Source organism: Astatotilapia calliptera, chromosome 16, assembly GCF_964374335.1.
Source record: "Astatotilapia calliptera chromosome 16, fAstCal68.1, whole genome shotgun sequence".
Taxonomy (NCBI): domain Eukaryota; kingdom Metazoa; phylum Chordata; class Actinopteri; order Cichliformes; family Cichlidae; genus Astatotilapia; species Astatotilapia calliptera.
In genome coordinates, this window is record NC_137437.1 from 4,457,202 (window position 1) to 4,469,807 (window position 12,606).

At 41.5% G+C, this 12,606-nt stretch overlaps 1 protein-coding gene across 1 annotated transcript in view; it reads left to right on the top strand.

Moving 5' to 3' along the window:
• slc49a4 (solute carrier family 49 member 4) overlaps nt 1-12,606 on the top strand; it is a 56,603-nt gene that overhangs the window by 19,300 nt on the left and 24,697 nt on the right. Inside the window, exons 3-5 of the mRNA XM_026143951.2 lie at nt 2,252-2,523; nt 3,229-3,358; nt 8,168-8,276. Coding sequence (XP_025999736.1) covers nt 2,252-2,523; nt 3,229-3,358; nt 8,168-8,276 — 511 coding nt within the window. The remainder of the gene's footprint in view (nt 1-2,251; nt 2,524-3,228; nt 3,359-8,167; nt 8,277-12,606) is intronic.

Here is a 12,606-nt window from a genome sequence, read left to right on the forward strand (position 1 = left end):
TCTCTTTAAATGTTGGTTTTGTTTTTGTTTTGTTTTTTTGGAGAAAGTTGATTAGAGTGCCGGGTTTGGAATAATCATCATCTAATGAAAATGTCTAGTACAGCAGGTGGACAGGACCACTCTGTCTGCACCCTTTTGAGTCCTGAATAAGACCGTAATCAGTACGTGCGCCCAAAAACCTGATTGGGACTGTTGTGCTAGTTGGCTCCGGGTAGCTCTCGATTTCAATTCAACAGACACAATGACAGACAGCCAGCTTGACTCAAAGGCTCGGTGTGGTAGGTAAAAAAATGTCATATGTATCAAGAACATATTATAAATCATGTCGTTGTTACCATAAAATACAAATTAAATGTTAGCTTTTGCTCACATCGTGCTGCCTAATTCATAGACCTGCTTGCTTCGTGCTACCTGCATTGCCATCTTTGCACACTGACCCATCCAAATGGAGGACGGCCACAATAAGATGCCAACTATTGCAGCTGTAGATTTTGTTTTTGCCAGTACACACAAGTCTTAATCATACAGAGATTATACCAGTGGCTCCATAGTGTAGTGGTTTACACATTTACACAAGCAGAGGATCCCTGCTTAGATCCCGGGGAGATTGAAAATCAAAAAATCTGCCAAATCAAAGATGCAGAGCTACCAAAGTAGTCTCTGTTGCTGCAAATCATTTTCTGAATGTTTCAAGAGGTTTTTATGCAGTAGGGTAGATAGAAAAGCACATTTGGTGCTTGAGAGCATGAAGACCACTTATTTTTGGTTCTGGCTGCTCTGTCAACACCTCGTTTGCTGAATCTGGTGTTTATGTTTAGTTAAGAAGTAATGATGGGGAGACTCTTTGATAGAAATCATGTAGTTAAGTCAATGAAAACATAATGACAAGTGATGTAATGATAACCTACATGCTTAAGTGAAAATGACAGTGTGACGCCAATAATGAGGATAAATTTTTACTGCTTGTTGCTCACACTTCCCCTCTCACATAATTAGATGAAGAAAATGACAGCTGTAAATACAGCAGTGTCCTGGCACTGGGTTCATCTGCATCCTGTCGAGTTAACTCACTCGGTACAGAAATGACACACGTTGGATGCGGAGGAGTCAAAGACATGTCTGCACCAACGCAAATGACCAGATCAGAGAAGCTCGATGATGTCAGAATCGTGTAAACGGGGACTCGGATAACCAGGTTATTCAGTGTCAGTGTTGAAAACATACCCAGTTAGCGATAAAGACTGAGAAACAAGGAAAGAAGAGGTGGGATGAATAAAAAGTATGAGGCACAGAGTATTTTAGGAGGTGTTGGTGTGTAGGAGGGGATGTTAGCAGGTCTGAGATGTGGGAAGAAGATAGAGGGTGAACAAGTTATTCTCCAATCAGCCTGTCACTGACCACAGCACTTTGTATTCTGCTGTGACACATTTATCTGTGAACCCCAGAGGCAGTGGACTCCAAAGTTAGAACGAGTTAGAGGGCAGAGACATGTCAGCACAGTGGAGACTGAACAAACTAGTTTATGCCTGCTTTAGACATAAAGCAGGCATAAACTATATTGTTTCGACAGGGCTCAGTATTAGAATTAAAGGTTTTGTCAAACAAAATGCCATTCAAGGAATTTTTTTATATTAAGTGTTAGTGTAAAATCTAATAATTTTGATACTGATAATATTTTTTCAGTCAATATTATAGAAGATTTTTAAATGGCATAAGCTCAGAATTAACCCAACATCTTCACGTGTCCCCCTCTCCTCTCTCGTTCTCTTCTCTCCCTGCTGAGCCAGGGAGTCTTTACTGAGCGTACAGACAATCAATCAGCCGTGAGCCGTCTCCAGCGGCTGGCTGTCTCGGTCAGACAGTTCTGGAGGGGGCCGTGGGGTGGTGGGGGTGCTGGTGGAATCCGGGGACATCTCAGAATACATCTGTCTCACACAATTCAGTCTGAAGGTGCAGAAGTTAGAAAGAAACTTCAGGGGCAGGTGGTTACTTGACTCCTCTGGGATAATTATGCCTTTATTTTTATTCCCTCGCCTGTCATTCTTCCTTTAGATGCTCAAAAGAAATGCCTCATTACTTTATGTCCTTATTTAGTTTATTTTGAACTTAATAGGGATACTGAGGGTGATGCTCTGCTGCTGCCGTTTTGTTTGTTTCAATGGGATATCAGAGAAGTGTTTTCATGGCACATCTTGATATGAGGCATGTATGTCTTCTAAATAAGAACGTTTTTGTTTTTTTTCTTTTACAGGTTGATACACGGAGGTCAGTTGCTTAATGGTTTAGCCGGCCCCACCATGATGAGCGCCGGCCCCTATCTGTCCACCACATGGTTTGCCCCTGATCAGAGAGCCACAGCAACAGCCGTGGCCTCACTCTTCTCCTACCTTGGAGGCGCCGCTTCATTCATAGTGGGACCTCTGATAGTTCCAGCTCCCAATGACACTCAGGCACTAACCACGATCTCGGCAGCGGTTTCCGACATCTTCATCCGGGACAGGATCCAGCTAGTAATGTATGCAGGTACTAAGAAAAAGCAAGAGCCTCTGAGGGCAAGTTGGATCGATATCGCATCATTTCGACATCATGTCAGCCCCGTCAAGGGACAGAAATACAATCAGGCGAAAGGATCCAAGAATATTGCACAAACACCAAAAACACCAATTATAATCTTCATAACTGCGTCTCTGAATAATGGCTTTTTAGGGCTGATATGCTTAACTGATTCAGAAAATTAAAAGCATGCTGAAAAGAGAAACAGGCATGCTGTAATAGATTGAGGCAGCGGCTTTTGTTTAACCTAAGGTAGTATTGTTATTAATTTCTTAAGGGCAAAGCGGATACATTTTTGTGAATCAAAAGTTTTGCAGGTTTTCAGAAGTAAAAAGGAGTCACATAAGAAGTAAGCTGATATTGTATCACTTATCATATGATGGAATGAAAGCGACCCACTAATGTGGCTACAATGGAGCTTTTTAGTAAATGCATTGCTTTTTTTAAGAGACGAGTTGTGATATCAGCTGATGCTATGTCAGATTGCATCATTTTGTTAGATGCATTTATTCTACAGTCTTGTCTAGTGGGCTGTTATGTTCATCACGGGGATGGCTTCAGAGGACTTCTAGATGTCACGGTGACCTTTTTTTAAAATGTCAAACTGGACTGACTGTCTCATCTTTGAAAATAACATGTATGTCTCTTTTCCTCTACGTTGCTGTGCTCCGGCAGAGTTGGCTGCTATTGCTGTGCTTTTTGGAGCAGTCCTGCTCTATTTCCCTGCACGCCCACCAATGCCTCCCAGCGTGGCTGCTGCAAGCCAGAGACTCAGTTACAGGAGCAGCATCTGCAGACTTCTTAGGTAAAGTCCAATGCACACATAGATGATGTCTTCTGGTAGTCCAAAATCATGTGAAAGATGATGTTGAGACCATTCTTTCAAAACCTTATTCAAGAGGCCTAATTTAATATGTCCTTGATTTTAAATAGATTACAAAAGATGTGTATTTGGACTTTGCTTTGTGCGGTGCTATTTTGTATGAAAGCGGTCTCTAAGAGAGCAGTTGTTAGCCTGTTTGAAGCATTTATTCTGCTCTGTGGATACATTCAGTCTATTTTGGTGATGCAAAGTATGCTTCTTGTCTCAGAAAGTGACAGAATCTTATGTTACAGTTGGCACTCACCATCTGCCTGGCCTGTTATCAAAGAAACTCCAGCCTTCGCTCTAGATTTGTCACTAAGCTCTGGCCACTGTTGAAAAAAGACATCACCCTGCATCTACACTGTGAGGGTCAGTTACTTACAATAACTCTCAAGAGACACAGCTGATGCATGTAGCTGGAGAAGAAGAGAGATGTTCTGTTATGTTGAGGATCTGACTCTCTGTGGGCTTTTTCTTCCCCCACCCTGGGAAAGGGTACAGGCGAGGTCTACACGGCAATCTAGAAACGATGATTAAATAACACTTTATTATAAACCTTGCAGCCCCATATCCCTATATGTCTTCAAACTTTCCACCATGGGGATAGTAATCCTCTGGGCCACGAGGAAACAGCATTGCCCCAGAATCAGTGCCCTGGCTTGTAAAGAAATGAGGCCTGTGGCAGTGGCCATAGTTTGGATTAAGGCTGGGGAAGGGTGAAGAGAAGGGAAAAAGCTGGATGATGGCAGCCAGGAAGTTGGCCCAGCTTGGTTGGCTACTCTCGGTCCCCTGAAGTAAGAAATGGCTTCACTACAGGGCCAGACTTTCCACAGGCCTCTGACCAGCACAGACAGGTTTAACTCATTAAAGAGTTCAGAAACTTATGCGATCAAGCTGATATCGATCTAATACGTGTTTTTTGACACATTTTATTCATGCGCACATGCTCATCCGTGCAGAGGTTTCTGGCCAACTTAACTAGGCCATCCAGCTGTGAGGGTTTCTGTTCCACTTGTGATAGGCAGGCTTCCAGTGACCTGTTTGGGCAACATGTTGTATCTCAGTCCAGCAACATCAAGCCGTACAGTTGTCCTGCAGGGACTGGGCATGTAGCAGGAAAAGTGACTTGAGTCTTTGTGGCCTTGTGCACTCATAGAGCAGTTAGACAAAACGATTGCCTTAGTTTGAGAACTTTAAAGCTTTACTTAGTGAAATTTTAACTTCTTATATGACTCTAATTGTAATTTATTAACCACACTGCAGCTTTCCATGAAACGTATCCAGATGTTTTAGGTTTCACTGTTTACTATTGTGTTCAGTAGTGTTTCTCACCCTGATTACAGGCGGATCAAAGAATTTGGCTGTTTGAACTTATTTTACCTCACTGTGTAACATCATTTTGCATCACTTTTAGGTATCTTCAAGCCGGGGTTTACTGTGAGTAGCTGATAATCCACCATGTGGAATAATTGGTAGTTGGACTGATAGAGACAGGGAATTGGTCCTGTATGGACAGGAACTGTTTGGTATTGGGCCCAATACCAAGATGGCAGATTTGAATAGTGCACCTCGCGCAGCATTTTGTAGCCTTCACAGTGATGGCAGGTACCCGCTAACTTGCCATTAAGCTTGATGCTTATCTATTGATGTATCTGTTCATCCATTTATCTGTCAGGGTCCGAGCACTGGTTAACGATCTTCAGCTTGATGAGTGCTTCCAGCTGTTCACATCTGCTGCCACAGCAGCAGTCTAATTAGAAACCTGGATGTCTCCACACATGGTGCAAAGTTATCATTGTATTCTCATCACCCGGTGTGGTGATACTAAACAGGCCGAAGCTTGACTATTAATGACCCCTTCCTCCCACCCCCAGTCATACTCACTTTGAAAGTTGTCATTTTGATGCATTGCGCTCCAGCCGGTTCTGCCAAGGACACTTAGCTGATGACACCGACAGCTTTGAGACTCCTTTGGAAATATTTCATCCCCAGCAGGAAGTGGAGAGGAGAAAAAACTTACCAATAGATGGTGTCTGCCTGCTTGCATTTGGTTATCTAAGTAAGCTCATCTTTAGAGGGGAAAAAAATGCATGGATATGGATTTCCTGTTGTTGTGGCAAGGTTAATGAAAAGGGTGCTAATAGGAAAAGCAGGGGGAGTACTTTGTCACAGGGCTTTTATGACTGTCCCTACATACTCTGTCCAAGGCCAAACCGCTTCATACTGCTTAAGATGAGACAAGCCGTCTGCAGCTGAGAGACTGGCGGCGTTTGTTTTTTCATGTATAATCAAAGCATTCTTCCAATAAAGCGATTCATTGTGTGAGGTTCACCGGTGTCAGGAAAGGGAAGGGCTGTGGATTTGTTTACAGCAACACTACTTTGGCCGTACAGGTAGTTTGTCCTGGGAAGTTCTCTCTCTGTAGTTTGTGTGTATTTGTGAACTTTGTCTGCATTTGAAGCATATGGGCGATGCCGGCCTCAAAGTGTTATCCAGATGTCCCTGCTTGATACCGTTCAGGATGCTGGCTGCATTATAATAAAGCAGGGGCAGAATAAATGTAAGAGTTACCGGTGTCCATAAACCAACAGCAGGAGAAGAAAACAATCTGTGAATCTGCTTCCAGCCCTGCCTCATTTGTCAGACACTGAGTGATTCTAATCACATTGTTTGGGTTGAGGATGTGGCTCTGATTTTTAAATCACCATGTCACCTCACTGGGCGAAGGTGATTAGTGTGGGTGTTTGTGCTCCAAGTGATTGTATTTGACTTTCATGTGATTGGAGAGGTGTTATATATTCTAAATGGATCAACTTTGAGTGTATATTGGGCACACATACATAAATGCACATACACTTTATTAATTTTCTCCCTTTTTGCAAACAGTTCACTGTGAGCTAAACTGCTTGTGTCAGCCTCATGTCTGCTGTAGCATTTAGATTCCTGCTGCTGCAGTTTGATTCCAGTGAACTGATGAACGGTTATTATCTACAAATGGATTTACCTCAAATCAAAGATGCATTTATAGCTTTTAATTTTGAGCAATTGTTACAGGTTTTTTTTTTTAAACAATTAAACATTGTTTTGCAGCTAATGAAACAATAAATGCACACACTAGTGGCTCACGTGCACTTAACTATAACCTCAAACCCCGTCACATTTGTGATTAATTGCAAACGAGTGGCTGTCTTTGAGGAGTTTACAATTAAAAGCAATCCATTTTTCTTTTTCTTTTAAACCACATTGTTATGCAGTGACAGACATAACAGTATCAAAGATCTGACTTTCATTAGAGAGTGGAGTAATAACAATAGATGGTTTAACAGCAACTGTGTAAAAATGTGTTTACACTGTTTTCTCATGAGAGTACCTGAAATGTAAGATGGCAAACGCAGGAAGGCTCTTATAGGTTTGCTATTGAAACAGGTTCATGTGATAGAAAGTGTTCCAGCTATAACAGCAGTCACTGGTTGCAGTCATTATTTTTATTGCCATATGGACAATTTATAATTGAGTCATTGAACGAGTACATGTCACACACTGTTAAGCTTTACAGTGCAGTGCCAAGAATTCAGAGTGATCATTCAAATTCCTAATTCTGAGTTTTTGGTCCTTATTTTAGATCCTTTAGCTTAATGTTGGCAGCTTCCCACCAGTGTTCATGTTGCTTCTTATCTCTCTGTCTCTGTGCTCTGAACAGGGATGGGTTTTCTGTTGTGACAGGCAAAGGGAGATGAGCCAAAGTGGTGTGCCTGTGTGTGCTGTGTATTATCCATGTTGTGAGGACAAAATCTGTTTGCGTAATCACATTGTGGGGGGTGCGGGGCGCGCTCACAACTGTTTAGTGGAATAGGAGCAAGTTGCAGTAATGTTGGTCAGTAAATCTGTGAGTGAAGATTGAGTAAGGTTGGCAAGTAGCAGGAGTAGTTTGTGCTAGTTGTCACTGTCTGGCACAATTTCAATGAACCGCTGGGCGTTTACAGTTGGGGCTAGCATTAAGTTTAGTCTGGGACAAGTGTTGGAGGCAAGTATATAATGTTAGACACAGGATTTACAGAATGCATTAATGTCAGTGAGTACCCTGACAAAGATAGAAGCACTTGAGTGCGTGTGGCTGTGCGTGTCAGGTGGGATGACAGCTGATGGCAGACCTCCAGACATCAATGAACAGGACAGGAAAGACACACCACGTTATGCTATTTTTATTGTTTCATCTCGGGCCGCTGCTGCTGGGATGTAGGCTGTAATTGGAGGCGGCATTATGCATTCATGCAATTAGTAACATTTAGTGCTTGGATTATAATTATGAACCCCTCAGTGATTCTGCAGAGGATATCCTTTCAATTAAATCAAGTGACCAAGCTCTCACATTTATATGCAGAAGTCTTTAGAGGTACACAAATAAATATCAGATAATCATCTGTTTTTGCTAAAGTAAGAGTGGAGGTAGGAGTAATACACCAATACGCAATTAATATACTATTTATTTTAGGACTGAAATAAACCCAGATGCTTTCAAGGTATGAAAGATCTGGATAACTGCATGTTAAATTGTAGCATTCAGTGAGATACTATCTCTCATTAATTAGTACATACTGTAAACACTTTTGGTCTCAAATCTTTTTCTTTTTCCCAAGATTACATTGATAGATTCTACAAATGTGCTGAAATTTCTGTCTGGAGGCTGGATGATGTATAGTATAATATAGTTTGTTTTCTTGTGATTGACATGTTTAATGTCTCTTTCAGCAATCTGCGGTTCCTGATGATAGCACTGGCCTATGCAGTCCCCACAGGAGTGATTGCTGGCTGGTCGGGCGTCCTCGACATGGTTCTTACACCAGCCAAAGTCAGCCAGGTATGGCACAAATGCGCACACACAGGATAACATACTGCCTTTGCACCAGCTTCAGTAAAGTGAAGTACCTCAAAGCATTCAGTAAGAGGCTGTTTCTTCAGATTTCATTTTTTTTCCAGTGCCCTTTTGAAAGAACAGGTCAGTACTGGTGTTTTGACTGCCTTTTGAGGAAAGTGTGGAGACGAGGTCGGCATTTTTCCTGCATAACAGACTAGTTTTCATCTGGGTTACCCTTTAGGTGGGTGAACTGCAAAAAAATATGTATGAATATTTGTATTTCTCTTATTTGACTAGGTAAGTAGTCAGTTTTCATCCACCTGTGTCTATAATTTGAAAAGCTTTTCACACATGCGGCCCACTGAGTGGAACAATGGGGCGAACAGCTGGGGTCCTTTCTCTTGTTCTCATTGTTGCATCTTGAAATATATCTCAGATGTTCTTCCTGCCAGTAAACTGTAAAGTCTGTTATTATCAAGATGATGCACTGAAATGACATTACACACATAGAACACATGATGATATTCAAGACTGAGAAGTATATTTTGATGTGGAAGGAATTCTGACGTTTGAATTCTAAAGAACCCGTTTGCAAGCCTGTATTAATCCACTCTTGTGCAGGAATAAATACACACTGTCACTCCCCATGTGAAACCTAAAAATAACCAAATATGATCACATATTTTGATTTGGTGCTGTCTTTTTCTGTTTTGCACTTATTGAGCCTACACATAGCTGCGTCTTTTGTGAAGGGCACAATCGATTGAAAATCGCTATCCGCATGCCTGCCAGCCATCTTCCATTTGAGACAGAAAAACAGAGTAATTTTGAGTGGTGCAGCTTGGAGGAAGGAAAAAAGCTCTGGATGGTTTGCATCTTCCAGGTCTCAACACAGCAGCATGTCAAAAGGCAAAGGAAGCATCTTTTCAAGGTTATCGCCAGACAGGTGCTGCTGGAGAGGAGATCACACGCAGCAGAGCGGGGGATGAAACACTTCTTGTCACACCCTCTACATTATACCTCTGTCAAGAGGAAGCAGGGCGCATACCAAATTGTTCTTAGATTTCATTTGTTCTAAAAAGATTTTTTTTCCTCTCAAATTCTTTTTATCCATGACATTTGAAAACACAAAAAGTATGTTGCAGTGAGATGAGCTATCCCTTGGGTATAAAAGTTGAGCTTAAAAATAAATGAAACGATGTGCGTGGTGCAGTACGAATGCAACTGAAGCTTTGTTCTTTGGGTGTGGAGACATTGAAGTCAAGTTGAACTAAGGAAAAGCAAATACTGCATTTTATTTTGTTTTAGCTTAAGATGCACCCACAGATCCCAATCGCAGCTCTAGCTTATCTTGTTTTTCTGTGTGTTTTAAACTTTGACTGTCACATCCAGAGACGGTGCAGACAGATGCTGTGCTGGGAGTAAAATAGGCATTATATAAATGCAAGCTCTCATCTAATTAGATCTTTTTCTTCTTTCCCCAAGCACCAATGCATTTGCACTGGAATTTTTGTTTAAGTGCAAACTTTTCCCTTTGCATTTGCCTTCAGCTCTTACTGACATTTTAAAATGAACAAAGCATTAATAGCAAAAGAGAAATTTCCTGTTAATTTCTTCTTGCTTTGCAATGATTTGCTCATGTTGGTGCAGGTTTACTCACGAACACATGTTTACACCTTTGCTTTACTGCGGAATCATTTTCTGAATCCACGTCTGGTTGAAATTGGATGTAATGGCTCATCAAACAAATGTTAATATTAGACAAAGATGACCAGATGAGATGCAAAATGCATCATTCAGTTGATGATTTAATTTGAGTGAAAAAAGGTTATCACAAACCGATGTGGAAGTAATTGCCACCTAAACCTAGTAACTGGGTGTGCCAGCCTTGGCTGCAGAACAGCATTCAGTCATTTGCATTGCTGTGGAGGAAATTTTGCTCAGTCTTCTTTGCAGAATTCTTTTTATTCATCCACGCTGGAGGGGTTTCCAGCATAATATTTGTTTTTTAGCGGTTTCTCTAGATCAGGGGTGCCCAATCCCGGTCCTCGAGAGCTACTATCCTGCAGCTTTTAGATGCATCCCTACTCCAACACAGCTGAATCAAATGGTTTGATCTCTTCAGCATGCCATCATGTTTGGCAAAGGCCTGATAACAAGCCATTCATTTGATTCAGGTGTGTGGGAACAAGGATGCATCTTAAAGCTGCAGGACGGTAGCTCTCGAGGACCGGGATTGGGCACCCCTGCTCTAGATCATGGCTTGATGTGTTGCTTTTTAAATTTTTAATCGTTTGGCCTACTTCACTTTGTCAGTTTGACAGATTCTATTTGATGGATGTCTTGATTCAGCAGGTGTGATATTAATCATGCCTGGGTGTGGCTGGTGAAATTTATTCAGTTAAGTCAGATGATTATCGTAGGTTTGGATAGCTCCCCCCCCCCCCCCCCCCCCTCCATTAATACATGAAATCCTCGTTCAAAACTACATTAAAAAAAATTATTTTTGTCTAAAATAAAATGTATTTGATCTTTAATGTGTGACAAATGTGCGTAAATGAAATCAGGAAGGGGCAAATCCTTTTTTCACTGCACCGTTTTTCAAATTCTATTTTCACTTCTTTTTCTTTTCTAGTGCACACATTTGGTAACTCAGTTCTGCTGCTGATTCATGCAGTCATTTATCCTTGGTGTGTTTCAAGACCTAACCTCATCTCTCCTCCTCCTCCCTCTCTCTGTCAGCATTTTTCTTACACATGCTTCTTCGGGGTCCTTTTCTGAAATAAAGATGCTTCTGTCATCTGTTTCCGCAGCTAGCCACCCAGCCTGAGTGAGAGGTGACCATGAGTGCCGTGAGGCAGTAAGAGCAATCAGTTGTCACTGGATTAGACAAATGTTGATGTCTCTTTTCTTTTTTTCCCCTCTCCCCCAGAGTCTATTGGAAATACAAACATGTTCTTGTCCCACAGCAGAGTGTCTGAAAAACTAATAAAGAAATAAAACATGAAGGCGAACAAAACATGCTCTGCAAGTGACAAAGACTGTTACAGCACCTAGCCAGCTCTCTGGTCTCAGTCGTCATGCTGTTTTTTTTATGACTTCATGAAATACGACCTAGAAGTGATGTTTAACGACTTACAAGGATTGATTGAGTAAATGACTGGAAGAGGGGCAGAGGCACACGGGGATCTGTTGGCAGGGAAATGACACAGCATGTGGTGATTTGACTGGAGCCCGACTAGGAAACTCACGTTTTCATGTTTGTTTGGTTTATATGCGAGTCTTAAAAATATGCGTGAAATTACTGACGCTCTTAGAACATAGTGTGCACATACAATCACCCCAGGAGGGAAGAAAATGACAAACTCCACCGAGGCCTTGTATCTTCCAGCGAGCAAATACAAGTCAGCAAGTCATGCCTCAATATATTTCCATACTGACACGGTGTGTGCTGTGTGGCCACCCAGAAAAGAGATTGAGACAACAAAATTTGTGTTGTTTTTTATCTTTTGTAAAAAACTCATGTCAGTGGTTGAATTGCCATTCTTTTCAATTTTGTACCTGCAAATGGGCGCTCTCTTCAAATGCAATCACGCCGCAGTTTCTGTGCCTCTCCACTGTGATTGTTTGTGGTAGGAAATGGGAGTTGGGGTGATACTAGGACAAGAGCCATCGAAACGCAAAAGGATGAGAAAAGTAAAAATGGTCACCTATTCTATTATAACAAGGGTGTGTATTTCTGGAATTTGGATACTAGATGCACAGGGGAAGCGCCAAACGTCCGATGCTAAGGATGCCATTTGAGCTCTAGAGGGGAAATGTGCTAAACCTGCAGATACAAGTATCATCACAATCCGTAGGTCTCGGGAAATGGGTGCTTTAGTGCTTCAGCTCATCAGTTTTTAATGGAGACCCATTTAGAATGCATAGAATTTGAATGCAGATTGCGTCCTGCTTCTTTTAGTAAGATTAGTTTTTCTTTTTCTTTTTCTTTTTTTTTTTTTAATACCAATACACAACCACTGGGAGTTTTGAAGCACTTTTTAACATGTTCTGCCTTCACATAAAACACTTCTCAGCATTAAACACTGCTTTGTGGATTTTTAGGATTATACGAAGAGATTCAGCATTAGCACAACATGCCACTTCTTCTCAGAGGATCAGGTTTATGACAAGCGATCAAGAGAGAAAACAGAAACAAACACATTAACATGATATGGCTTTCTCCATCCTAACTGCAGTCGTCGCCAGCTTATTGACACAGTCACAAAATAGCAGACATGATTAAGCTTCAGGCTTGGCCTTTTAAAGGATCCAAGCACTGAGAATGCTG